This window comes from Salminus brasiliensis, chromosome 22 (genome assembly GCF_030463535.1).
Source record: "Salminus brasiliensis chromosome 22, fSalBra1.hap2, whole genome shotgun sequence".
In the NCBI taxonomy this organism is placed as follows: Eukaryota; Metazoa; Chordata; class Actinopteri; order Characiformes; family Bryconidae; genus Salminus; species Salminus brasiliensis.
Genome location: NC_132899.1, coordinates 17,831,514 through 17,859,410, shown reverse-complemented (window position 1 = coordinate 17,859,410; position 27,897 = coordinate 17,831,514). Strand labels below are relative to the sequence as shown.

The 27,897-nt window shown below is 41.3% G+C and overlaps 1 protein-coding gene across 1 annotated transcript in view; it reads right to left on the bottom strand.

Annotated features, from left to right (window-relative positions):
- Nucleotides 1–2,016: 2,016 nt before the first annotated feature.
- Nucleotides 2,017–27,897, bottom strand: part of atrnl1b (attractin-like 1b) — a 95,221-nt gene continuing 69,340 nt past the window's right edge. Inside the window, exons 27-29 of the mRNA XM_072666941.1 lie at nucleotides 21,031–21,138; nucleotides 10,304–10,418; nucleotides 2,017–4,560 (exon numbers count right to left, since the gene is read on the bottom strand). Coding sequence (XP_072523042.1) covers nucleotides 4,436–4,560; nucleotides 10,304–10,418; nucleotides 21,031–21,138 — 348 coding nt within the window. The 3' untranslated portion in view covers nucleotides 2,017–4,435. The remainder of the gene's footprint in view (nucleotides 4,561–10,303; nucleotides 10,419–21,030; nucleotides 21,139–27,897) is intronic.

Below are 27,897 nucleotides of genomic sequence, written 5' to 3'. Positions count from 1 at the left end.
TCCGATTAGAGAAAATCTTTGCAGGTGAACGCAGACAATGATACGCCTGCTCCACTGACCGTTCTGGACTGGACTGGGTGTTTGCTAGAGTGCCATTAACCATCATATAAACTAAAATAATCCTTTATTAGTCCCACAGTGGGGAAATTCTCAGTGTCACAGCAGAAAGGGATAAATAAATAAATAAATTACACTATAAACACAATATAAATAAGAATGAAAAAAGCAATAGCAATATTATTTACAGATTATTGCAACTGACTCTTAATTGCACGTGGGGGGGGGGGGGGGGGGGATTGCACATAGTATTTTAACAAATATCTTTTATAAATAACCGATCAAAGAATTTAGAGATCTACTTTAGTTGTCAGTGGAGGTTCTTTTTTTTTAATGCACCGGGTTGTTGATTTGGACACTATAATTGGACACTCTCTCTGTGGTAAGTTTGTTTCGACCTTATGAAGAGTTCCCATGAACAGCTCTCAAATACAAATGTCACATTTGCAATTAAATCCAGAGCCTTTATGTCCATAATTCCTCATGATATAATGAATAAGGAGGGAACAGAGAACACCTAGACAAGAAAGCATTTACCTTCGACTATGTAAAAAAGGCTGGAATGGTTGAACTGTGAATATGTGCGATATTTGAATTAAAGCTGAAAGTCACTTTAATCACGTCTCAGTTTATCTGCTTCATGCTATCAGATTCAGCTAAGAAAGCCTTAAATAACTGAAGCACTGAGTGCTGTAGACTAGCACTGCTGTATGTTCTGAAACTGTGCTTAGTTGCTTCTGTATTCAAGCCCATTTAGACAAGATCCTCATTCATATACCACCTGCGTAGAAGTGCGTAAAAGTGCCCCAAGAAAGTTCACAAACAGCTCTCGTCCACTGGTGGCCGCTTTCCTCCGTTATAGAGCTTCTTAAAAAGGCACGGATGCACATAAACTCCTGTAGAAACGACACCCTTCCCATTCTGCTATGATTATGTTCAGGCTTTGGGGAAGGGTTAGGGTAAGGTTACCCTATGATCAGGTTAGAATTGGGTGTAGGTCAGTAGACTAAGTACAGGCTCAGGTAATAACGCTGCACTGGTTGCTTTCTAACACTCTCTGTTGAAATCATTACATTTCTGCATGTCTGACTTGGGTCGGTAATTGGTGCATGTGCACGATGGTCAAATATCCTAAGCCTTCTGAGGAGGAGGCGGCCCCAAGTGGTCCAGCGGGATAAGGCACCGAGGCCGCCACCACCACAGGGTCGTGAGATCGAACCCCGCACCAGCAGCTCCAGGACGGCGCCGGCCAGGCACGATGGGCCGCCTGGCTGGCTGGGTCCACAGCCCGGAACAGCGTCGTTGGTTGGGTGCGCAGCATCAAGCATGTTGGCCTCAACCGTCACCAATGTATTGCATGCGACAGGGTCAAGATGCACAAACAGGTCGGGAACTAGTAACTAGATTGTAGAAGATGGGTAAAATATTTTAAATTTAATTAGAAAACAGCAAAATATTTTGCAAGAAAGCAATCACACTCTCAGCCTGACCTGGATTCAAACCAGCAACCCTCTAATCACAGTGACAGCACCTTAGCCCACTGCACCAACCAGACCAGCTCCCTCTCAGCCCTCTCGTAAGAGGGATTTGTACATGTGACTACATGGTTTTAAACAAACTAGCAATGGTGCAAGACATGCAGCCAAAAAAGTCACTGAACTTGCACTTGCCAATCTGGGGTAGTGGTAAAGCACTGGGCTATTGACGACAAGGTCGTGGGTTCGATACCTGGGCTTGGCAAGCTGCCACTGTTGGGCCCTTGAACATGGCTTTTGCTGTTTTCACTGCACATATGGGTTAAACGCAGAGGCCAAATTTCATCTGTCCAACACAGTGAACATGGTTGTCTTGTCTTGGGCTTTAGCCTGACATTCTTCTTGTGTTATGAATAGCTACATATTACACCAATTTAGAGTTGTTTTTTTTAAGTCAGTCCAAAAAATTGTAAAATATCAAGGATCCCATGAATATTCAACCGTTTTATTTTTTGTCCATCTTTAAAATACAATGAAGATTAATGATATGCACTGAAGAATGAATGGGTCATTCTTCCTCTTCTCTATGACATTACAGTGAGAGATGATTCCTGTGTAATAAGACCGTACACCATAGTACTACTACTCTCATTCACAGGTGCTTTCAAAATGAAACATGATCAAAATGTAGTTCATATTTGTATGTGACTTGCAAATGTAACTACAAATGCCCAAAATACTCTACAGGTCCAGCTACAACAAAGTGCAGCTGTGTACACTGTAAGCAAACAAAAAAAGAAAAGAAAAAAGGAATAAAAATAAAAGGGTCACTGAAGCTAGCTACACAACTTCAATGACTAGAGTTATAATAACAGGTTTTACACAGGAATCAGTTATCAAAACAAAACATTTCTTTTTCACAAACATTGTAAAAGACATGGTTTTCTTCATCAGTATCATCATCATCATCGTAGGTATTATACACAGAATGGGCCCTAAATAAATGACCTTTTATATTCTTTATTAAAAACATCAAAGAAGTGAATAATAATAATAACAATAATAATAATAATAATAAAAATAAACATGAGGGAAACATTAAAATAGCTAGATGAAGAACAACCGAGTGATTCACATTTGATTCACATGTTCAGATCCATGTAACGCAAACACATGAAGGGAAGGGGGCGCTGTACACTTTCTCGCCACCATCCTGGAGACAAGGTCATTATCAAACAGTTCTCCTTCAGGTCCTGTAATGCTCCTGTGCTTCTCCCAGAATCGGATGAGCTCGCTCTCAGCCTCTGGGACAAAGTGCACTGGCTGGGTGGGCGCTGGGAACAGCTGAGAACAGCCGCTTGTGGTGGGACGTCTAGGACAGCCGTACAGGAGCAGAATGGGGCTGGAGGAAACTGGCTTTCAGTGGAAGAAAAGTGTCCTTGTCCAACCGTCCTCTTCTCCATTCACAATATGTGAAACTTAGGAGTCCAAAAGTACGTTCTAAAGAGGGAAACGCATCTCTCATTTGAATCGCTATCGGGCCTTTCCAGAACAAAGAAGAACGGAAACAAGAAAATATACCAAAAACAATGAAAGCTTTTCTAGTAGCCTAGACCTTAGCAGTATATAGCAAGAGTACTATACAACAAAGGCACTGAGCCCCTGTATTACATACAATTCTAAAAGTCTCCAGATTCATCGCATAACATTACTGTTTGGGTAACTGGTGTTCCAGTTCTTGGACCATTTACATCACACCCGTGGTCTTTTGCATAACCCTCTTCATTAAGATACTTTCTATACATTGTGTCGCTACTTGTGGTGGGCTGGGGGTGGCTGTACACTCGGATCCGTTCTGTGATACCCAGCTGAATAAAGACTCTTTGTGACTTACAACTTACAGACTGTTTAAAGCATCTAGTGTACAGTTCATGCAAAAACTGTGCCAGAATAGCAGACAGGTGAAACAAGATTTTGCTAGCAAATAATGGATTTTTTTTTTAATCAAACATTAGCAGTTTCTCCCAAATCGTATCCAACCAACAGTACACCTTATGCAACCTAATAGCTTTCCTGTGCTGTGTATGGCAGACTTTTCTCGTTGCTGGCTTTTACGTAAAACAGCCAAATGGCTAGAAATGCGTTTAATTGTGATTAAGAAGCTCCTTAACAAACACAGACTGTTTACCTAGCAAGCAAACAAATGGGATTTGCACCCATATACAACACCATCAATAGTCCATAAATTACCTGTAAAAAGCTCTACCGCTAGTAACGCAACATGTATCATACACCTCCTCTGCTCTGACACCCCAGTGTGGGGACATATTCATTCACTGAAAGTACAAACCAGGCCAGAGGCACATCAGTGCCTGACCGGTTACTGTGAATGGGAGGTGGGAGTCAGTGAACCAGACCCTTTTATTGACTGCAATTCAGCAAAAGAGGGCAGAAGTGCCGCTGGTAGTCACTGTGAGGTCTCACAACTAGGGCCTGCAGAGTGCAGTCTGGAGCCATCGAATTAGCTAGACCGGACTACGAAGGGGTTGGAAGGAAGTCCAGCTTTTGACAGAGGAGAGCGGCAGTGAGCATGTGGAGAAGTACTGCGCTGGGTGCTGAAAACGTAGCTGAGGCGGTGTTGAAAGACTGGAGTACTGCTGAGCGGCGTATTGGAGCACGGGTGAAGCTGCACATGGGACTGGATAAGCGTAGTGTTGCAGTGGCCTATAGTGTTACAGTGTGTGTTGGTGGAAGGGAAGGAGGAAAAGCACTCTGCTACTTTATTAAATCCCATCACTGGGGGCCTCTCTTCAGACACGGAAGCTGCCGGTGGTCTGCAGCTGTGGATCAGAGCAGGACGCTCTTGCAAAGGAGCGGCCTGGCAAGATGAGGCCACGGGTCTCTCACACACATGTGCCTTGGTGAGCCGTGGGCAGAGCTTTGCGGTTTTTCAAGCCCTGATTCTTCTCTTTAAAGTCCATAGGCTTCTGCTGAGAGGTGTCGATCAACGCGCTGGCAATGGCAATACCTGCAAAACACACACAAAAAAGCAAGAGAAGGCAAAGGTTAGTGCGTTGCAGGATGGCCATCATTAAATAAAAAAAATTAAGAATTTTTATCTTTAAAACTGTAAAACTAAAAAACTGTATTTTATTATTGAGTCAACAAGATTTTTTTACAAAGCGCTTTTGCCCCCCGGGATGCATGCACACTCAGTAATGTTTGCATACAGGAAACCTGTCTATGTTGTGGTAGCAAACATAGTAGAATAAGTAAAGGTATTAATAGTGGGGGGAAACATTTGTCTTGTGTTATGTATGAGAAATGAAAGTAAAGTAATAAGTAGTGTGACTATTTTTCCAGGAAGCAATAAGCAAAGTAATCCCTTTAGTCCTAGAGAAGTAATTTGTAACGGATTACTTTTTTTTGAGTAGCACCCCAACTCCAGCACAAAGACACGCAAGAAAAATCGGACTAATAGGGGGAAAAAGCTTCCCTTCATGTATACGCTAAAAGAAAAGAAATAATCACATAAGAACAGACGAACAATTCCATCAAGCAGTTCCTGAGCCCTCAGCCTTCGGTTGTGGTTTCTGTAAAGAGCAAGTCCCTCTCTGCATGTTTCCAGTCTTTTTGTGCCGGGTGGGACATCCCTCACTCACTATCTCAGTGGTGTAGGGAGTTTGGCCCAGAGCCTTGCGCTGTGCTCCATGCCAGCATTCTGTCAGAGGAGGCTGTGGCAAGAACCATGGCCACAGCCCCCCAGTCATTCTTTACAGCACCATCTCACAAATCATCCCCAAAAACAAAACAGGCACTTGTTTTCTGCACTGACCTGGCAGAGCTCCCTCCGTGCTATTGAAGCAATACAATTATTGGAGGAGAACAATTCATTACTTCGGGACAGGCCAGCCAAAAGGAATTGAATTTAGCATGTCAAGACGAAGCCACTGCTGCTCCAGGTGAACAGGATTTACATTCAAGAATGAGCTGACTCGCCGACAGCCACTCTGGCCTGTTCCGATTTATAAGCCATCACACCTGGGCCAGAGCGGAGGCGATGTCAACAACGTGGTTTGCCAAGAAGCACGAACTACAAGCACTCATGTCATCAACCATAACATTTTATAACACAGATTAGTGTGTGTTCCAGATGCCGTGAGAACCCCAAAATCTCAGAGAAACGGTGCAATTGAGCACCTGGGGCTGCTCCTTTTTCATTCATCATAAATACCCTATTTTGACAAAAGTATTGGGACACCTACTAACTTATTGTTTCTTCTGAAATCAAGGGTGTTAAAAAAGAATGTATCTACTGTCCAGTGAAAGCTTTCTACTAAAATTCTTGAGCATTGCGGGGAGGATTTGATTGCATTCAGTGAAAAAAGAATTACTGAAGTCAGGATATTGGATGAACTGCTGATTGAACACCATCAATCCAGAGAACACAGTTCCACTGTGGGGCTTTATACCCCTCTAGCCCATGCTTGGCATTAGACGTGGTGTCAATAGGTTCACGTTTATCTGCTTCTGAGAATGCTATTTTATAGGCAATAGTTCTCTACAGGGGCTATTTGCACATCCGTATCACCTTAAAATGGCAGAATGCATTCATTAGAAGGGGTGTCCACAAACATTAGGGTAGGTCTGGGACTAGGCTTAATCCTTGTCCGGGAAAAGGACCCACAGTGTATTTCCTTTCATGCTTTCTGTGATTTTCAATACATTTTTTAGTGGTTCCCAATAATGGGAGGCAAACTGATGATAATGCTATAGCCAAAGTCATTTATGGGCTTGCAATTAATGTTGCTAATGCTCTGTTTAATTCACAAGGTTTTTAAAACCTCATTTAAATGTAGCATTTTTGGATCTGACCTTTCCCCAGCGAGTGGCTGAGTGCAAAAAAAAAAAAAAAAAGGTAAAAGAGTACAGTTCATTTTTATGTAAAGTGCTTCTACATGCTGACACTTTCTCCACAAAGTCTCCACAGAAACCCTGCCATTTGCTGCTGTACCTGCAGCAGTTAGAGCCGATAGCATGGGTTTATTTCTTCAATGCCACTGATGTCAGTTTTGCGAACATGACTTCAGTGTTACTGGCATGAGCAAAAAGCTTTTCTTTTTTTTTTTTATAAATAAAATGTGCTACCGGTAAGTGATCCCGCTCCACTGTGCTTTTGACAGAATGTCTCCAGTGTTACAAAGGGTTGTTTTTCAGGTCTTCTTGCTCACTGACATCCTAATTGAGAGCTAGGTGTATCACTCATTCACTCATTACCTCACCCTGATGTAAAACTAAATCATGTTTCCTCATTTCCACCCCACACACCTTTCCACACCTTAGTTCAGCAGACAAACGGACACTACTCAAAAGCTGTGACCCACCCCACCACTAGCCATGCAACCAGATCAGTGCACTACGCTGACATTGTTGAACTGCTGTACGGTTAACAATCACACTTGATGCAAACTACACTTTTCGCAAGTTCTTTGCAGCGGTGAGTGGTCCTGACAGAGCGAAGAGGAATTCACTCGGCTCTAAATTAAAGAGTGCGAGGTTCATGATCACACATCACAGTAGGTAGTGAGAGATGTGCAGGAGCAGCATGGTGGCAGTAGACATCACTGACGACTCTGCACTCGACTCCAACATCACTCAGGCTCTGCACTTGCTCTGTGCAGGGGTCGCTCTGTTTTAGCCTGACAGACATTACACCCACCAAGCTCTATTGCTTTGTAAGTTCCAAAAAGCACAGCACCTGAACTAAAATGGGTCTCTTTCAACTGTGACAGGAAAGAGACATCTGCAAAGCACTCGCGCTATTTTACCGTGCTTTTTTTCTCTTCTTAAAATAGTCTTTGTTGAATGTAAGTAGGTCCTCTTACTCTCCACTGCTTACTCTCCGCTCTCTGAAGTGCCTTTCACCAGAACTTTCCACGACGAATCACAACACGACAACAAGCAACTGTTCTTGCTATCTTTCAATATTAAAAGCTCATATCCTTTATATACTCTGTGCTGCTGTGCTTGACAAGCACAACTATTAGAAGAGACACACTGAAACAGAAGATTTTCCAGATCAGTCAGTTTCTGATGAGGAAGCCGAGCTTAAAGGGCTGAGGTTCCATAAAAGAGTGCGTTGATTGACAGACCTGCTGTGGGAGGTAGGGGTTGATGGGCTTTTCTCTGGCATGCACTGTCACTCTGCTAGCTCTTAGCAGATAACTCTATGAAAGCAGACCTTCAAAACAGTACCTTAAAAGCACAACATCGTCCAAATAGTGCACGCGGAAAGGCGGCAGCCGGTTCCATAAGAAAATCTAAAAGTACCGCTTGTTAGATTGATGCTAACAGTCTTTTAACAGAAAAGGCCTTTGTTAAATGGACAGAGATGGAAGCTCTGGATTGTAGACGGTGCAATATGGCTGAAAGAGAGTAAAGATCTGAGCCCCAGACAGGAACCAAACACCTCTATCCTGTCATTGATTGTTCTGATCCCACTCTGTATGCTTGTAGAGGTTATTGCACTTGGGAACCCAAAAACCCTCCCCATCAAATTCAAGGACACAGGCAAGCGGTTACAATATCCGCTAATGTATCTCTCAATTTACATACAATAATTAGCCACAAAGGCCGGGAGAGCTGCTCCGACCCAGACAGAGACTAAGACGGAGATTAGTCGTTGCGGTGTAAGAGAATATGACTAACAGAGACAGATCAGCTACACCAAATCACCACAGGGACGTGTATCCACTGGTCTGACTTCCTGCCTGAGCTCATGTTTCCCAGGGTGGGAAGCACCATAAAGAGTCATACGCTTCTAGCAGAAATGCATTTATCACCCCCCAATTCTCTCACAGTACAGAAAGATATTTAATATCTGACCTTTTAATCAAGTGCCTACAAATGTGGTCCTTTGTAGTGACCGTTATCGAGGTTGGACAAGTTTAACAAAAATCCTATTCAACCTAATGAGTAATGAGAAATTTATTTGCCATATTTGAGACACTGTTACTGCTGTTACAAGTGCTGTAAAATTCCTAGCCAAAGACTAAACAAAAAAGAACAATTTGAATGACTGCATTAAACATGAAAACTACTGAATAATAAAGGTAATGCCCTTACTGAGCAAATCTGCTCTCAAAAGGAAAAAACTGACAAATATTTAAAAATACTTAAATATATATTACACTCAGATTGACTATGAAATCCCACAGAAAACAGTTGATCATTAGAGGAAATAAATTCTATTATGTTCGGATACTTTGCACTGTTGCTTGTGAACTATGTTCATCAAGTCAACCCTGTGGCTACATGCAGCGTGCTTGTGCTAGCAGGGATTTTTCTTTCCATTTCTGTTGTTTCGCTCTGCTTTCAAGTGCTATCAAACCTTGAGCAGTGTACCCTCTCTTAACATTCTGCATTAAAATCACTGTTTAATATTTCTTGTGGAAATAGTAAAATAGTAAAATAGGCTGGTGTCTTTCAATGTTTATTTTTAAATCATAATTATTTCCTTTTTTAGCCATTTTCCAGAGCTTTAATAAATAACAACAGCATAAACTGGCTGAATACATACATGGTTACTGGACGTACTGTTCGATTATATACTTCAAGAAATTGAGCATCTGTAGTTAAAACATGCCAATCTCAGTGGCACAATAGCTCAGCTTTCTAGGTTCTCTCTAATATTTACATGTTTAGCAATTTTTAATTTCCAAACTTCTAATGACTGTAAAAATTATTACATTTCCAGGCTTTCTAGATTTCCCACGATGTGTAGGAACCATGATTGTGTTATTTTTTCCTGTATCTTGACACTTTTCTGGCTTTCCCTTGGTCTAACAGACATTTCAAAAGTCCTATTGAGCATTGTAATGTAACCAAATGCTCATGAAGAAGAAAACAGCAAGATGACTGCAGAATGAGTCAAGATTACAGCAGTCTCCTTCATCTTTCACAGGAACTCAACCTGATGCAGTACATCAAGTAGGCACTTGCTGTTTTTAGACATCATTTGTGACTCAATTGTTGCTGATCTTTCAGTGATGAAAAGGTCTCAGTGTTTGCACTGAATAACCATGAGGTGCTGGCCATGCTTTTAGCACCTTCAAGTCTTTGTCAGTGTCAACAGAGCACATGGTGGGAGGACGGCTCAGAGTGTGCTACTCAATGAGGTCACCGCAACAACGCATTCAGACAGAAAGAGTATATAAAACACATGAAACCTACGACCTCCAGACCCTGCAGAGAACACTTGGATGAATGTAGGAGGAAGGGCACATATGCTCCTGTTTGGGCAAGTCCTGTCACCACCATTTGAACAAAGTGGTACAGCGCGATGTTGACAAAGGCAGACTGACTTTTCCTGAAATTTCCAGCTAAGTCTTCAGGGCACCACGACCAGTCGGCTTTCGTTTTACACTTCTTTGGCCTCACTGGAACAGAATGTCACCTTAAAATATGATTTATATTACATAGAATGGATACAGCAGATTCTACAATTTTAGCTGTTTGCATGTTGCATAAGTTTCATTTGGTGGATCATATCAAAATAACATTACACTTTCTACAGATACAGGGCTGCTAAATTCTTTAGAACACAGAAGGCAATAGAAAGTCTCAATAATCTCCCCTGTTCTACAGACCCAGCCAAAACAACTCCAAGGTCAACAGAGTCTTATTTACTGAAACCGCCGTAATTGCAGCTTTACAGTAATTGCAGCTTTAATCCCAGTGTTCAAAGTAGTGCAACATTTAGATACTCATACCTGACTGTCCAGGTGGTGGAACCCCTGATGGTCCTCGTGGGAGGCACAAGAGCACAGTCAGTACCGCAGCTTTTCCCCCTGAACAGGGCTCCATGGCAACAGGTTTGGGAGGGCCCTTTAGAAAGACCAAAGAAAGAAGAAATGCATAAATAAAGCAACTGTGTAACTTCACCCCACAGGGCAACCTGATTCAGCTTGCAGTCACATAACTAACGTCATCCTTGCCAATATGGACTGTGAAGTGTGATGCTTCACAACTTTATGGCGGCTGTGTCACACAAGTCAACAGGAAATCAACCACACGTCATCATGCTCACTAACAAATCATCCAAACATGGCCCAAATGACAGTCCAGCAAATGCAGTCTAAGACAGTACACACAAGGGAGGTCAGATATCTGGTGTTAACCACTCTCAGTGAGCTCAGAGATGTAGTCATTGATTCCATAAGCATCATTCCTGTACGGCACCATGGCTATGACACTTGTTCAACCTCTCAGGGTCAAGTCAGGGTGCTGAAGGAACGATGAACACTGAAGCATAAAAGATTATCATCTTTCTTCTTCTTCTTCTTTTTTTTTGTTTTTTTTTATAAATGATACAATGTCTTTTCTCTTTTTGTTTTAACAGGCCCTTCATAGAGTAATATATAGTAATAGCTTACTTTTGGGAGAACAAAAACCCAGATTCACACATGCTCACTTTACTTTCATATCAATGTGATTATCACAATCAATCATATACATGGATTAACATGATGCTATTTATAACACAAGCATAGTTTATGCAGTCATGCAGTTATTCAAGTGATCAAGTTCATTACTTTTAAGGTCTTGGAGCTGCTTCTGATGCCCATGCCCAACAATTAGTCCACAGACATCTTTTCAGTTGTAGAGACAAGTGAAATATCCCTTTGCTTATATGCATGGGTTCTTACTCAGGATCTTCAATCTTTTTATGTGCTTTTTTGGTCTCCATACTACTCTGGTCTTAATCATTTAATTTGTTTGTCGAATGTTTCCCTTTCAATTTTTCACTGCTAATGAACCCACCTGTATGTAACTCCTCCTAGCAATAGTAAAGCTCCCAACACTTGGAGGGTACGGACAGAACACGACTCCTTGGCCACATGCGAATCCAGTCTCTGTATCTTTTTTTCGACACCAATTTGAACGAAGATGGTGGTCATTCTAGCTCCTGTGTCTCATTTGTACTTAGTCAGACAGGCATAGTCAGACACCAATCAGCAATAAACATGATCACTGTTGAATTAGACTATCCTAATTCCTGATACAGACAGTGAAACTGCTTATATCTGTGAAACCTATTTGAAAATAAGGGAGATGTTATAACCATAGTAGTTTCTGGTTAATAGTACTGATTTTTTTCTCTGGAAAAAAGAAACAAACTGTATGAGACAAAACCAGACTACAGATCTACAGATCTATAGTCAATGCTTCACCATTAGTGTGGTGCCACTCAATACTTTTCAGTTAGGGTAAAAAGGGTGGCTAGGTCATCTATTCAAGACTATGGTCAGCCTGTTTTTGAGTTAACAAAAAACCAAACCAAAAAAAAACAACAAGTAACTCACAAACAGGTCCCCGTGTTTTATCGACTTAAATGAAGAGGAAGACCTACACAAGTGTCACCCCATTTATCCTGTTGTGGTTACGACCATCATTTGAAGACCCTCTCCACCCATTAAAAGACTCTCGTCTCTGGTACTCTGTGCACTTGCTCAGCTCAGCAGCTCAGCAGCTCAGCTCACTATTAATAGAGAAATATATTTTTTCCAAGATCCTTCCAGCGTATGATGAATGTGAATGCAACCATTTGCTTAGACGGATATATGTAAAATGGTATAAGAAGAGAAGAGCATTTACACCACAAGATGGCAAAAGTCAAGAACAACCTTCAGCCAACCTTTTCAAGATTCCTGCTCTCAACTACAGGTCTCTACAATCTGATCTGATCTACCCTGAATATAATCACCACAATTACCTCAGCACAAATCTGTCATCGTAATTAGCTCTCCCGCTCCGGAGTTTCTTGCTGATGACGGGAGTGCCATTAATGACATGTTTCAGGGCCTACGTAACACTGACCTCAGCAGGGTAATATTAGTGCAACACATCAAAATGGAACAATATGCTAATGATGTGCTATGTGAAATGATAAATGTAAAGTCCAGCAACTAAGTTCTGCAGTAAGGATTACATTTTCAGTGGCTACAATGGAGTACAGCAGAGTTTGGTTCTCTGTAGTAAACTACAGTAACCTGCATATCCAGTCTCCATAATTCTAAAAACTGTAGTACATACAATTTAGTGAAATATTCCATCAAATAGAGAGCTCTGCACAGTAGCAATAGTGTATTTAAACATTTAATTAAAAGAAAAATGATCAGTTTGAGAACATAAATGTTAAAGTTCTGACAAACATCAGTCTTTTCCGGCTATGCGCAGAAACGATCCGTCAATCATTGACAGGTACAGGCATGCCATGCGAAGCATCTTTTTAATCTTGGTGATTTTATTATATACAAAACTGCTGTACTGCTCACAAATATAACAAAGGACTATGAATAGAAAAACAAACCAAGATACTAAATCTACAACTACTGGTTTGAAAAATGTGTGAAATACATAATCTCATATAACAAGCCATTTCATAATCTCAAAAAATCATTCGCTCAGATATTTTTTTTTTACTTTCAGTGCCAAGTTGTTTTTGTTTACTGTGCATTAGGCAATAGAGAACACACCACATGAGCATGAATCATTTCTTCCATTTTCATCAATAGTAAATTAATGAGGTCACGAAAACTAATACTTATACTAATACTAATAGTGCTTACTTACAAAATTCTGAAAACGTGACGGCACTTGTTTTCTATAGTACAGAAGATACCAATACTATGATCTCTCTGAAACTGACAGAGGCAGTTAACATGCAACTACGTGTGTCGGTAAGGACAGGTGAAGCAACAGGTCTACACTCTATAAGCATCTAAGCACATCAAAAAGAGACCGCTCATAACCTGAAATGTTCCTGTTACTGTTGGTGAATTGAGTTTCAGAAAGGCAAACATTAGCTTGTTTAGGCTAACGCTGCGATGGCTCATAACCAGTGACATTAGCACACAGAGTGTGCAGCAACCTTCTGGGTTTTCTTAACACTAGAGTAAAAGCTAGTGGTCATGGGCAGAAGGAAGCTGATAGATTCAAAGCAACGTGGCATCAGCGTGTGCACAAGTGGGCATACCTCCATGCACTTCTGTTTCTCTCTCTCTTTCTGACAGACACTTTTGTAAGACTACTTATTCTGTTAGATGGCCCAGGCATGGAGGGGCTTGTGAAAGGTCAAATTAAGCCTGTGCTGACAGTGACGTCCATCAGGCCCAGCGGACAGAGGCTGTTATCAGAGCAATATCTGTCTCTTTGAGAGGAAAAGAGGCCACTTGCGCTGCACTTAAAAGTTCAAAGCCATTGTTTCGGAGAGATGGGGGGTGGCAGGGGGCGTCTGGCTTTCCTTTCAGCCTCTCCGCTGCTGTGTGTACAGAATCTCTCTCTATTTTCCTCTGTGAACTCTCATTCGCTCTTTATTGCAGTATGTAGCATTTGCAGAAAGAGACGTGATTTCCCTGACAAAAACCCACAGTCACTCAGTGGTCGTCCCTGGATATTCTTCCCGGTCCTGAAATTCCTGGGTAAGAGCCTTGCAGAGTACCCAGACGTAACAGACGCAACACCATCCCCACCATAGAGTAAGACTGGCTGTTTTTACTGTTGATAATGGCAGTTATGTGGTTCTGGGTTTGTGATAAAATCCTTGGTTGTGTCTTCTAGACTGTAGGGGGTCTGCCTCAACAGGCTCAAAAAAAAAGAAATCCAAATCTCAGTTCTAATAATAAATAACCTGCAAGGGCTTGAAAGGAGATGACAGCTTTGGCAGCTGTCAGTTCTGGAACCTGCTCTTTAGCCGGCTCCAGTGTAGATTCTCTTCCCTTTTAAACGAGGTGCCGTACCTCATTATTCCACTAAACGTACCCATCATGTAGGCTGTTTGAAATCTCCCGGCTAATTACCACAAATCTTCAAATCTACACTTGGATGTCAATTTCTGCCTGTCGCCTTTGTCTGAGCCCAGTAGGTATGCATAATTTAAAGATCTATTTAAATTTCATACCCTGACCAAATCTTTCAGAACGTACACTTGCATTGTTCAGAGAAGGGGGAGGGCATCCACTTCCAACAGACTAATGTACATTTTAATTGGAGTGGGAAAAAAAAAAAAAAAAAAAAAAAAAAAAAAAAAAAAAAACAGAACAACCTTAAATACAAAACTACTCATTTAAATGTTTCACCAGAAGCAGCTCCAAGACCTTAAAAGTAATGAACTTGATCACTTGAATAACTGCATGAACTGCATAAACTGTTATAAATTGAATCATGTTAATCCATGTATATGAATGTTTGTAATTATCACAATGATACGAATGAACTCTACAGTCTACAGTCTCTACAGTCTTATGAACGCTTATGTTTTTTAACAGACCAAAATGAGCATCCTCAATTTAAAGCAGCCTTGGAGAGCCAGTGGCACTCCCCTTTTCAACTGAGAGTGGGCATTAACAAAGATGTTTCCTTTGTCATCCAATTGAAATAATGTCCATTTGTAATGAATAAGTACACTGTTTTTCTAATAATCCAAAACAAAAGGTATATACATGTAAAAACGTTAAGGTTTAAAATGGCTTGATTTCAGGGGGGGTGGGACTGTTAAGTATAAATATGTAGGCTGTTGATACAAGCCCCTCTAATTTGGCTCTTATAAGGACAAGGACCCAGAAACTGCAATAATGAGCTTATAATATAAACACCAGATATGTGTAGATTGCACAGTCTGCACAGGCCAGATTCATTTGCATGAACAGTTCGATGCGCCGGAGCGATCATGTACCGACGGAACTTTCCATTAAAAACAAATGGGACATGAAATACCTGATGTCCGACACGAATACGTGGAAGTTACTGGCCTGGCTCTGCCACACTATTTAAATATATTTAACTTCATATATAAACAGTCATGTATTTAATTTACCAACAGTTTCAAACATGGACTTTCCCTCATATTTCCCTCACATTATTTTTAGTTTTCTTTCTGCAGAACTATACTGAAAATATTATCTGAAGCTTAAAAACTTTAATAAAGGTTCAGAATATGTACTTTCATCATTTTTTCCCCACATAAATTAGAAATAATAACTTTAATTTGTTGTAACTGGGAAGATCTTTGACTCTAAAGGGTTAACTGTGAGAGAAGCAGAATTCAATTCTGCCCTCCTGCAGCAGCTATGACAAAAAAAAAAAAAGGATCAATGAATTTCCTTTCTCAGACATATAAATCAATATGAAAATACACTTTTGGGTATTAGGTACACAATCACTCCCTCCCCCTCTCCCAGAAATACTATTTAATGGACTACGGAAAAGGTTATGGGCTATGACTACCTCAACGGCTCCGAAATTTGACATTTAATGTTGACGACATCTCTAAAAGTTTAAAATGGTTTGAAGCTGGAATCAACATCCTATGACAGAAGAGCAGCTAAACCTACGAGTGGAAAAATCATCTCAATAAATTCCCTCACACAATTTCCCTAAACAAATCTCATTATCTTGTTATGGGTTAGGAGTCATGGCTTCCCTGTAGAAACTAGTTAATGAGGCCGTTCAAATTGGATCCAACAAGTACATCCGCTTTTGTGCATTGGCTCATATCACTCGTGGTCTCAAATTCTATGTGATATTCCTCGCATTCACATTAGCCTAGCTCCATACAGACTAGGAGTAATCCAATTGGAGCCCATTTAAGGGAGCAATGCAATGACACAACTAATGAAGAGCGATAAAGACAAGGGAGAACATTACAAGCAGGGAAATGCATCATGTTTCAAACAAGGCTGTACGGACACAGGACACCTAGAATAAATGTGAATCATAGGAGAAGTGTGCAAAACCCTCACAGAGAGAGCTCTCTACCTTGTAGGTGATGTCAGCATTACTGCTATGGATTAGCTGTATTTACATTCGCATCTGGAAGGAAATGTCAGTTAGGGTTGATTTGTAAGAACTGTAAGTGTAGGAATTATTACAGTACATTACTGTACCAATATGACATTGTACACTGCATGTCCAAATGTTTGTGGACACCCCTTCTAATGAATGCATTCAGCTGCTTTAAGTTGCATCTATCCATGCTTAATGGATGTGCAAATCCATTCCCACAGCTTGTAGAGAAGAACTGCCAAAAGAATAGGGCTCTCTGGAGCAGATAAACATGAACCTATTGTCACCATGCTGCCTAATGCCAGGCATTGGCTAGAGGAGTATAAAGCCCCCCAAGCATTGAGCTGTGGAGCTGCGGAACAGTATTCTCTAGAATGATGGCGCTCTATCCAATACGTTTGGAATGGGTTGTGAATGAGGTAGGGTGGAGATCAGCTAACATCTAGATCTCACCAACGCTTTTGTCCTGGACAGTAGAGGCACTTTTTAATACCCTTGATTTTAAAATAAACAATGAACAAGCAAGTGTCCCAATACTTTTGTCTTTATGCCATATTTCTCCCACCATGTTCACTGCTCCTAGTGCATGACCTTACACTCTCTTTTCTTTTGTTTACCCACTTTCATCCTCCAGACGCCTCGTTTCTGTTTCTCATTCCTTCAGCTGCAGCTCTGCTTCCTTCACGTCCTTATTTTATTTGTCTTCTTATTACCCTTCTATTTGGTCTCCCTCTCTTGCCATTTCTACTGGCCAATTTGTCTCTCCCTCAACTCAAAATATGCACCTCTGTTACTGGTTACTGCTTAGATGATGCCAATAAGCTTCTGCTGGTATACGCGCTAAAGAGAGAAGGGAAATAGGAAAGCAAATAAAGTCATAAAGCAGTGGTAGGGCACATATATAGGCTGTATTTCCTAAGGCTTTTAAATAGCCATAGTGTTTCTCATTTACATGGCTAATAGGAGAAACCCACAGGGGAGGGAGCGGAGCGACGTGCCTCAGCTTTATATAAGCACTGCACTACAGATAAGGGTATACTACAAAACACACACACACATATTTTGATGGTCCTGGTGACAGCTTCCATCCATCACACTCCATGTCCGTTAGTAGCTCCATATGTTGTGTGCCGGTCATGGCGACGGAGCAACATCTGTGTCACCAGCACCATTCTCCAAATGCTTGCCTCTCTCTGGCTCGGTGCTGCATAGCTGCTGACCTCCACACATAAGTAGATTTACACACTACAGTTTTCATACAGAATGTGTCTAATTGATTAGACGTTCACAAGAATGCAGCACCAATCGTGAAGCATCATCTGGACAGTAGAAGACAGAACAACTCACTAGAGGTGCACATTCAGAATCGGCCAATATTTGTTCCCGGAACATATGATCAGCTATCGCCCAGTTTATTTTTATTCTGGTCTGTCTGTGAGCCCTGCACATCTGCGTATACGTTAGGCCTACCCAACAGTATATGCTTCATATCAGTAGATATATACGTTTCATATCAGTATGTTCACCCAGGTGTGAGGGAAAAGGAACAAAAAAATGATCATCTTTGGAGCCTGTTGCTTTAATAAAAAATGTCCGATTACAAAAACAAAACAAAACAAAAAATCTAAAGGCTCATCCTGTCCTGGACAGCAATTAAAAAACAGCTGCTTAAAAACTAAGCTTTTCAGCTCAACCGAAACACAAACAATCCATGACACAGCTGGCAGCATCTTATTCCGAGCTACAGTCTCAGTAATAGCTGAAAATAATGGCAGTGCATAGAGCTTAGTGTGCCTTGTATTGTCCTCTCTTTGATTAGCAAGTAATGGTAAACAGTTGAAGACCTCCAGATGCTGTCTCATTAACCTTTATAGAGCAGAATTACACTCATTTCCCATCTTTCACCTTCGGCTGCTGCCAGATCCAAGAAAACTGGGGCCAACAGCTGGATCTGCCTCCACAGCCCCCGGTGAATGCCAGCGCTGATTATTCTGGGTAAGACACCGGCTGGTAAAGCGGTTTAACTTAAGATATGACGATTCAAGCAGGTCTGGGTACGAGGGCACAGCCATCTACAGGCCATCTAAATATGCTCTGATGTAGCTGCAGCTCAAACAATGCCTCAGCACAAAGCAAATATTAAATGCTATGAACAATAATTGGTATAATGAGTAGAAAAGCTACAGGAATATGGAAATAATAAGCGGGTAGGGCAACCAGTCAGTAGAGGTAAGAAAGAAAGAAGATGGCGATGACCGCTAACGTAAGAACATTTTCTGCTTATTCATTTGCTGTGAATGGGTTTGCAGCTTGGCAACCTGACATGAAATTAACATGTTACAGTTAACAGGTTCACAACATAGTGTTACAATTTAACTTTCAACTAAGCTTTAAACAAAAAAAAAATAAAGACATAAAGACATACTGAAGATAATGTGAATCGCACACACACCCTACCATCCCAAGTCTGATCATTACTACATCTTCAAAGTAGAATGTATACTGTCTGTCCATTAGATCCTAGCACACACATTTTTTTCCACACAACAACAAACAGCAGAACGTTTTACACTCTGGAAGATGGTCTTGGTCTTTTTTGGCCTCCCACACAAAAAAAAAACGATAAGTACAGAAACTAGTCCCCCCCATCATTCTTTTACATGTAAAAAATCACAAAGACAAGTGACTGCAACATTAAAATGTTGGTGCTTTGTGATAATACAATATTTAATAATACAATACACAAGTATCTGCTGCATAATTTGCTATGCAAAATCAATTCATGCCAAAAATTCTTCTTTTAATGTAGTATAATTAAAGGCCACTCTAAAAGCACTCCCTATGGTGCCATAAGGGCACATAGCGCTTGGGCCCCATTGACTGCCACTTCGGATGTAATCGGAGGATGAACACTCAATTCTCATAGTGGTTACAAAAGTCCATAATACTGCATTTGTTTACACAAATTAACATCACTCGAAAGAGTGAATTTAACGGAAAGGCTACGACTGCATTTCTGATTACCGTTCTAAAACGTGGCTGCAGCACCTCTGTTTATTATACTTTTGTTTACTATTTTTGTCTTTGACATTGAATATATATTGAATATATACGGAATACCTGACAATGAGATACTGTTCAAAATATAAAGATCAGCCACTTTTAGGCTTGGGTTCTACAAAGTGAGCGCCTTTTTTAGGCCTAAACTTTTGGAACACCTTGAGACCTTGAGTCCCCCCCCCCTTCAGATATCTATGGGCATGCAAAAGTTCAGCCCATTTCGTCTATCTGGGGCCACACAGCTTCCTAACAACGAGATTCTTTTACTCTCTGATTTGTGAAATGAAAAGCTTGTTAATTACAAAAGCTTTTGTTACAGCAGAAACTAAACTGCACTGCTAGTGTCCTCCAGGATAGGAGCTGTAGACCCTCTGGATTCAATAAAACATGAGATGAACTTCATACTCCCCACTAAGGACAACTGATTAACACTCAGCCAACAAAGTAGCAAACCCATAGTGGACAGTGGCCGTCACAGTAACAGTCTTGTGAATTCTGAATTGGTATTAAGTGTATATGTGTGAATAGCTCATCAGCTATTCTCTGTGTGAGCTCTGTGTCTTGAACATTAGCGTGAAACACTGTGGTTTTCAAGCCGTTGATAGGACAGACGCCAGAGTTGAAAGTGTGGGCTTTGAAACATGTTTGTTTGCTGAGGGTCTCCTGAGCTGGGTCAGTTTGTCTGTGGCAGCAGCTGTTTGGCCAATTTGTGACGGTGGAAATAGAGCCTCTGAAACGCTGGTGAGGGAACGGTAGGAATCCAATCTCCCAAGAATTTTCTAGTTGGAAACATTTCCATATATGAAGGTGATAATGTTGAAGTTTTGAAACCGAATAACAGTGTTTCTGGCAGAGAAAATGTTTGAGCAACCTGTCTTCTTGGTTTACCCTAAAAGTTACCCAGGGGAATTGGGAAACCTCGTAAATCAGAACTCCTAAATCTGTCATTTTTTATATTATAATGAGTCGGCTGTGCTAAAACAATAGCACTAGTATGCTATGAGTGGGTAAAATCTGAGGTTAAAAATAGAAAATAGCTTTTTCACTGGTAACAGTCAGCTTTTAGGAATCATTTCATAGGTCTTAAGAGACTCTTCATGTAAGACTGTGGGTTCTGTTGCCTAAAAAGAGAGGCAGGGGCGGATGAGAGTGGAGCTGAAGTTTGTTTAAAGAGAGCTGTGTTTAACAGCATTCAGCTGAAGGCTTGAAGAGTATGTTGTTCGCTCCTCTCTTGTTCTCTGCCGTGCCCTCCACCAGCCCATAATGCATGCTGAGTGCCGCTGCACTTTCTGCTAATGGATTGAGAAGTGGTACTTCTTTAGCTGCTTGACGTGCATTTTCAACGTCTGTGCTGTGCAGCAGGTAAGCCTGCTCCCACAGATGTTTGTATTTGCGTGTTTGGCCGCTATATGAAGGAAAGTCCTGGAGCTTGTAGAACATGTACCTTATGGCAACGAGAGAGCAACACTGATGTTTATTCACATAAGGAGTGTTTTTTTGACAGCCTGCGGTGGGCATGGCATGAATTTATGTACACGGGTGTGAGCAAACTGGAGTGCAACAAGTGTGAAGTTTCAGACACAGGAATGCTTACCTCAATTCCACCCTGCAGCAGATCCACCTGGTCTCCCCCTACGTCCAGTGCCATAGCAACTGATGCAAAGGGGCGACTCGCCATTTGCTGTCTTTCTCTCATCAGTTGCTGAAGAATAGATGCAGGGGTGGGGGGGGAGAGAGAGAGAGACTTGGTTATTCCTAAATAAGTCTTGCTTTTAGTTAATTTGCTTTATTCTCTCAAAAAAGAAAAAGAAAAGAAAAAAAAAACAGACCTACAAACCAAGTCTAACATAGGAGAGAACAAAATGACATTGTCCTCCTAAAGTGCTGCAACTGATCATTTCAGTCAGGATGGAAAAATCAAAGCAGAGCCTCATGGTTGGAGGCACAGCGTGCTAGACACTGACAAAATGACGGATTTAAGCAAAGGGAGGAGATGTATGAGGACAGAGCGGGATAGAGGTGAAAGAAGCGAAAATAATAGAAAAGAGGAAATAGAAAGACAGTAGCAGGGCAAGGGACAGGTCACTGACAATAAAATTACCCCCCCCCCACACACACAGACAGAAACAGACAGTTGAATAATTAATTTCTCCCCCCCCCCCCCCCAAAAAAAAAAAAAATAGTTTAGAGGTCCTAGTCAAATGTCTGCAGAGCAGAGACTGGAACCAATTTTGCTTTGTCATAGCATGCAAGACAAGCAATCATTCCGCCATTGATTCTGTGGGCATCAGTATTCCTGTTTTGTGCTTTAATTAATGATGTATTTTGCTTAATTTCTCCATTTGAAGGATTTGCTAATGTCGTACCGGCACAGAACTCGCAGCTTTAACAGAAAACTGCGTCCATGTCTCATTAAACAGAACCACAATTTCTGTCTCTCACTGCTTTTGAGCCCTAAATCAAAATATCTGTGCTCAACAAAGCACACAGAACTGCAGAACAGAAGTCGAAAATCAATGACAAAGGATCATCTGCTTTAAGAACATAATGTGCCTGGAAGTAAGTGAGTGCTGCCATGTGTGTGTATGTGTAAGTATCTACAACAGATTTATGGTAAAAATTCCCCAATTTATATTTAAACAATAAATAAAAACTGGGGAAAGCTAGCTAAATCACAATCAATTACTACAAATTCACAAAATGCTCCCACATTATATTCAAATACAAAGAATAAGGTCAATACAATACTAAAACATTCATAATTTATAGAACATATATTTTATTATTTTATTAAGTGATGTTACATGGCACAGTACACTAAAGCTAAAAACTATTTTACACAATCACTAATGGGGGAAAAAAACAGTTTATCCAACAAGAACAAAATGCTGGATGCTGGTCAGGCTATATTTAGTGTGGGCCAACAATATTAGTTTCAGCTATATTAGCTTATTATATACAACTCAAACAATTATTATTATTTTTTATTCTTACAGAATACATAATTTGTGTTCTTAAAGAAAGGAGGAAAGGAGTCTCTATTTCTAGTCATGCTCCTGACGTTTTTGTTTTGTTGTTAGCTTGTTTGCTTTTTGCAAACAAACTGAATAAATTAACAAATATATATAAAAATATCATTTTTTTAATTTGGTAATTAATCCATATTAACTGGAAACTACTAGATTTTTTGCAGCCCTAATCACAACAAACAGATTCCATTATCATATTGCCTACCTCTGATTCAAATACTAAGGAAAAGCTTTAATCTTTAAAATCTTTAGATCGTCCTCACACATATAAGAGAAACACAGTGAATACACAGGCAGCCAGACAGTGACTCTGAAATTCCTTATAAAACAGCACTGTACTTAAGGAGATGTGGAGGAGACTTCCTCCATCGAGCTTTTCTCCTTTTGGCATGGTTGAGCTGCAGGTGATGCTTCCATCATCTTGTGGTTAATCGATGTGTACAACAGTGAAGTACAGAGTCATTGTTACTCACAGCCAATCAATATCTAAATGCAGGCTGATCTGGGAGCCAAGGACATGGATGATTGCTATTGGATTTGTGATGAGGAGGACTATGCCGCATTAAGCACTAATTGTTTCACAGATTAGCAACCAAAGCAAACTGTTGTGCTTCAGTCCCACCCCTGGTTTCGTACCAATCCCCCTGCTTGTAAACATACACACAAATGGTGATCCACACAACCGAGCTAAGTGCTGCAGAGAGAGTGGCGAAGAAAGTCATGAATTCCACAGACCGCTTCATTTCTGCATTAACAAAAAAAGGCAATCATGCCCATTCAGCCCGTGTGCCGCACATCAGACAAAGGGAAGTCAATAGCAAAGCCTTGTGCTGGCTGCTTAATAAGAAATTAAATACCAGCTGTTGGGGAGCATTTAGTTGCCCCCCCCCCCCCCCCCATCACTTCTACAAAGTAGTACCACAATGAAATATTACAGCTCAATGATGTGCACAAAGCACTTGATTGTTTGTAACAGCAATTTGCTTGGAGACAAATATGTTAAATCACCAAGTCCTTGTTGTGAAGGATGGAGGATGGCAGCCAGAAATCAATGCAAGCTCAAAGCAAGCCAATGTGATTTATCAGGCCTGCCTGAAGGTATCAATAGTTAAAGCATTAACACTCAGCAGTATCAATCATAGGACACCACATCTTAAACTGATGGGGAATGGGTTAAGACTGCATACAACAGTAGACAGACCCAACAGGCAGCATCACTCAACAAACACCAGCAAGTTCAACACCGCATTCCTAACTCAACCAACACCAGCAAGTTCAACAGCACATTCTCAACTCAACCAACACCAGCAAGTTCAACACCGCATTCCTAACTCAACCAACACCAGCAAGTTCAACAGCACATTCTCAACTCAACCAACACCAGCAAGTTCAACAGCACATTCCTAACTCAACCAACACCAGCAAGTTCAACAGCGCATTCCCAACTCAACCAACACCAGCAAGTTCAACAGCGCATTCCCAACTCAACCAACACCAGCAAGTTCAACAGCGCATTCCCAACTCAACCAACACCAGCAAGTTCAACAGCGCATTCCCAACTCAACCAACACCAGCAAGTTCAACAGCGCATTCCCAACTCAACCAACACCAGCAAGTTCAACAGCGCATTCCCAACTCAACCAACACCAGCAAGTTCAACAGCGCATTCCCAACTCAACCAACACCAGCAAGTTCAACAGCGCATTCTCAACTCAACCAACACCAGCAAGTTCAACAGCGCATTCCCAACTCAACCAACACCAGCAAGTTCAACAGCACATTCCTAACTCAACCAACACCAGCAAGTTCAACAGCGCATTCCCAACTCAACCAACACCAGCAAGTTCAACAGCGCATTCCCAACTCAACCAACACCAGCAAGTTCAACAGCGCATTCCCAACTCAACCAACACCAGCAAGTTCAACAGCGCATTCCCAACTCAACCAACACCAGCAAGTTCAACAGCGCATTCCCAACTCAACCAACACCAGCAAGTTCAACAGCGCATTCCCAACTCAACCAACACCAGCAAGTTCAACAGCGCATTCCCAACTCAACCAACACCAGCAAGTTCAACAGCGCATTCTCAACTCAACCAACACCAGCAAGTTCAACAGCGCATTCCCAACTCAACAAACACCAGCAAGTTCAACAGCACATTCCCAACTCAACCAACACCAGCAAGTTCAACAGCGCATTCCCAACTCAACCAACACCAGCAAGTTCAACAGCGCATTCCCAACTCAACCAACACCAGCAAGTTCAACAGCGCGTTCCCAACTCAACCAACACCAGCAAGTTCAACAGCGCATTCCCAACTCAACCAACACCAGCAAGTTCAACAGCGCATTCTCAACTCAACCAACACCAGCAAGTTCAACAGCGCATTCCCAACTCAACCAACACCAGCAAGTTCAACAGCGCATTCTCAACTCAACAAACACCAGCAAGTTCAACAGCACATTCCCAACTTAACCAACACCAGCAAGTTCAACAGCGCATTCTCAACTCAACCAACACCAGCAAGTTCAACAGCGCATTCCCAACTCAACCAACACCAGCAAGTTCAACAGCACATTCCCAACTCAACCAACACCAGCAAGTTCAACACTCTTTCAACATAATCCAAACCAGCAAATTCGCACAATCACACTGCAGACATAATGTTTTAGGTTGTGCAACAATGTGAATACAAAATTTTTTCTTCAGTAAAACTTCATTCACAATACTATCAGCACAATCAATCCATGTATCTAATCTTTCCTTACATTGGTAACTATGAGTCTTGCTAGTCACAGAGCAAGTGAAGAAAATTTAAATAAATGTAAATAGGAGGTTATGTCCTTCACCCTCTGCTTTTTAGCTACACACTGCCACCTATGAAAGCATCTTTTCCCCACAAAAGAAAGGAGTCTCCTCAATGACTTCAACTCAAAGGAATTCCATTTGCTTCCCAGTAATTAATCATCCATTATCTTTCTATTAATCACCACTGGGGGACTGCTACCGCTGATCCCACCGAGACCATATTCATTATGAAATTATCAAAGCTACACACACTGCGCATTTCACAGCTTCTCTTAAATAGTATGATCACAGCTGCTCAACATGAGGGATGCCTCCCCATGCAGTGTGTGTGTGAGCGAGTACAGAAGCAGAGGCCCTGAGCGATGCTGAAAGGCTTCTCAATCACAGGTCACCAGTCCATAACCTGACCAAACGTACAGATTGAGGTAGGGGTCCAGCTGCTGTGGCTTTAATGAACGGCCTGCCAGCTGTACCCCCTGGTTTAGAGCCAGAGAGGGGGTGACCATTCAGAAAACGAATGAGGCTGGACAGGAAGGCGTTATCGGTGACCCTGCAGAGCTGCTCGATATCATCATGACTGTGTGCACTCATCAAACACAGATGACATTTACACACAACAGAGCCCCTGCTGGGTGACCAAACCTGTGAAGATTTAAGAGTTCATCTCTAATACCACATCTGAAATTAGCTTTAAGCTTACCAATAAGCTTCACGCTTTCATTCATCAATATTGATCAGTGTGTGCATGCGTGTTTGTGTGCATGTTCACAGGTGAGAGTGAGAGATGGAGAGAGATGATGAGAGAGTGAGAGAGATAGAAAATGATAAAAACAAAGAAAGAGAGAGAGTGTGTGGTGGCACACACTCATTTGCGCTAATAGATAATCTCTCAGCAACAGCCTGGCTTTGTTGACAGCCAAAAAACACCATCTGCAATTTATCCATCTTTCTCCATCACCTGCCATTACTCATCAGGCCCATTGCCTTTAGCACATCAACCAGATCTTCATAACGGTCCGGACTCCGGACAAAGCTAGCCCAATCACTGCTGAAACTGCTGAGACACCTACGCTGCTCTCACCATGACATCCAGCTCCATCCTTACACAGACTGGAATTCTTTAGAGCAAAACTGGAGCCAAGAAGACATGCCTTGCAGTGACAAGTTTGTCACCCTTTTTTTTATTTTGGCTCAAACAGGCTGCGCTGTGAAAGGTTGCAATGGCAACACTTTCTCAATCACGCACACTGAAAAGCAAACGTGCAGACTAACAAACACTGTAGTTCAGACCAGGGTAGGGTTCAGGTCAAATCCGTGTTGTTATTTGTTTGTTGAATCACATTTAAAACCTTCCCTGAGGGCTGCAGTGTGAAAAACTTCACTGATGTGAAATTGAGATTGATCGTCCATCGATTTTTCTGCAGGCTTCATGTTAAGCCCACAAAAAGCTCTCCAGAATTAGAACTTTGCTGTTACACATTTGACAAGAACTATAAATCCAACGGATTTCTTGGCCACAAATGGTGAACCTTATTTAGACGCTTTGCCCTTTCCAAAAATGGGGAGAAACAGCATAGAATGTTTCAGTAATCTTAAAAATAAACAACCAAATACATATATAAAAATCAACCAACCAACCAACAAAAAAACAACCAAAGTTACCTTCTAATTACACAGGCAATACACATATACTGCATTATTCTACACGCATCTCGTAGCACAGGCTTGATCATGAATCAAAAGAAACAAAGAACCCACCCATGCACTGGACAAACTGCCTTATGAAAACTAAGCTTAAACAATTAAAAGTTTTTCCAACCGCACTCCACGCCAAGTTGGATCCTGGCCAAAGCATGAAAATGGATGTGCATGGAATGTGGCAACCAGACTTGATTAATTTGGTGTAAAAGTGAATTCCAGGATGGATGGAGGCGCTTTGTTAGCCAGAACAAGAGGCTTTAAATCGTAGTGTTCCTTGGAGAAGATCCCCCTTCTCAATCCAGCAATCACATTGCTATCTCACGCAGCACAGATGGGTAGAGAATATACACCTCTCTTTCCTGTAGCAGGACTCATTATCCAAGAGTGGAAACAAAATGGCAAGATTATGGACAGAGGCAGGAAAACCTAAACTGTGTCTCTTTGATGTGTCAAACTAGAAATTAATAATCGCTGCTAAATCGTTATAAATACGAAGCTCACTCTGATCGAAACATCAGGAAGCACAGGAGGAAAACACTAATGGACTAAAAGCCACCACAGAGGTTAAACTTTACCTCAGCAAAGTCAAGTATTCAGCTTATTAAATTGGATCTATTTTTTAGGCCCTACAGCTATTACAAATACAAGCCATGGTAAACATGCAATTATTTATGTTTTACTGACTCTCTTTTGTGCTTGGACCCCGGGAATCGCTATTTGCAATGTAATTTAGAGACAGTTACAACTGTCCACATGCTTCAACGTGTTCCACATTCACTTCAGATAAACACTAAATATTAGGGGGGGGGTTCTTGGTTGTTAACTATGTCAATTTCCATATTAACTGTTCTTTTTTTACTGAAAGCTTCAGAAGAATGAAATGTGATGCTTTTCCCATCTCTTTGGTCTGATCAGCTTAAAA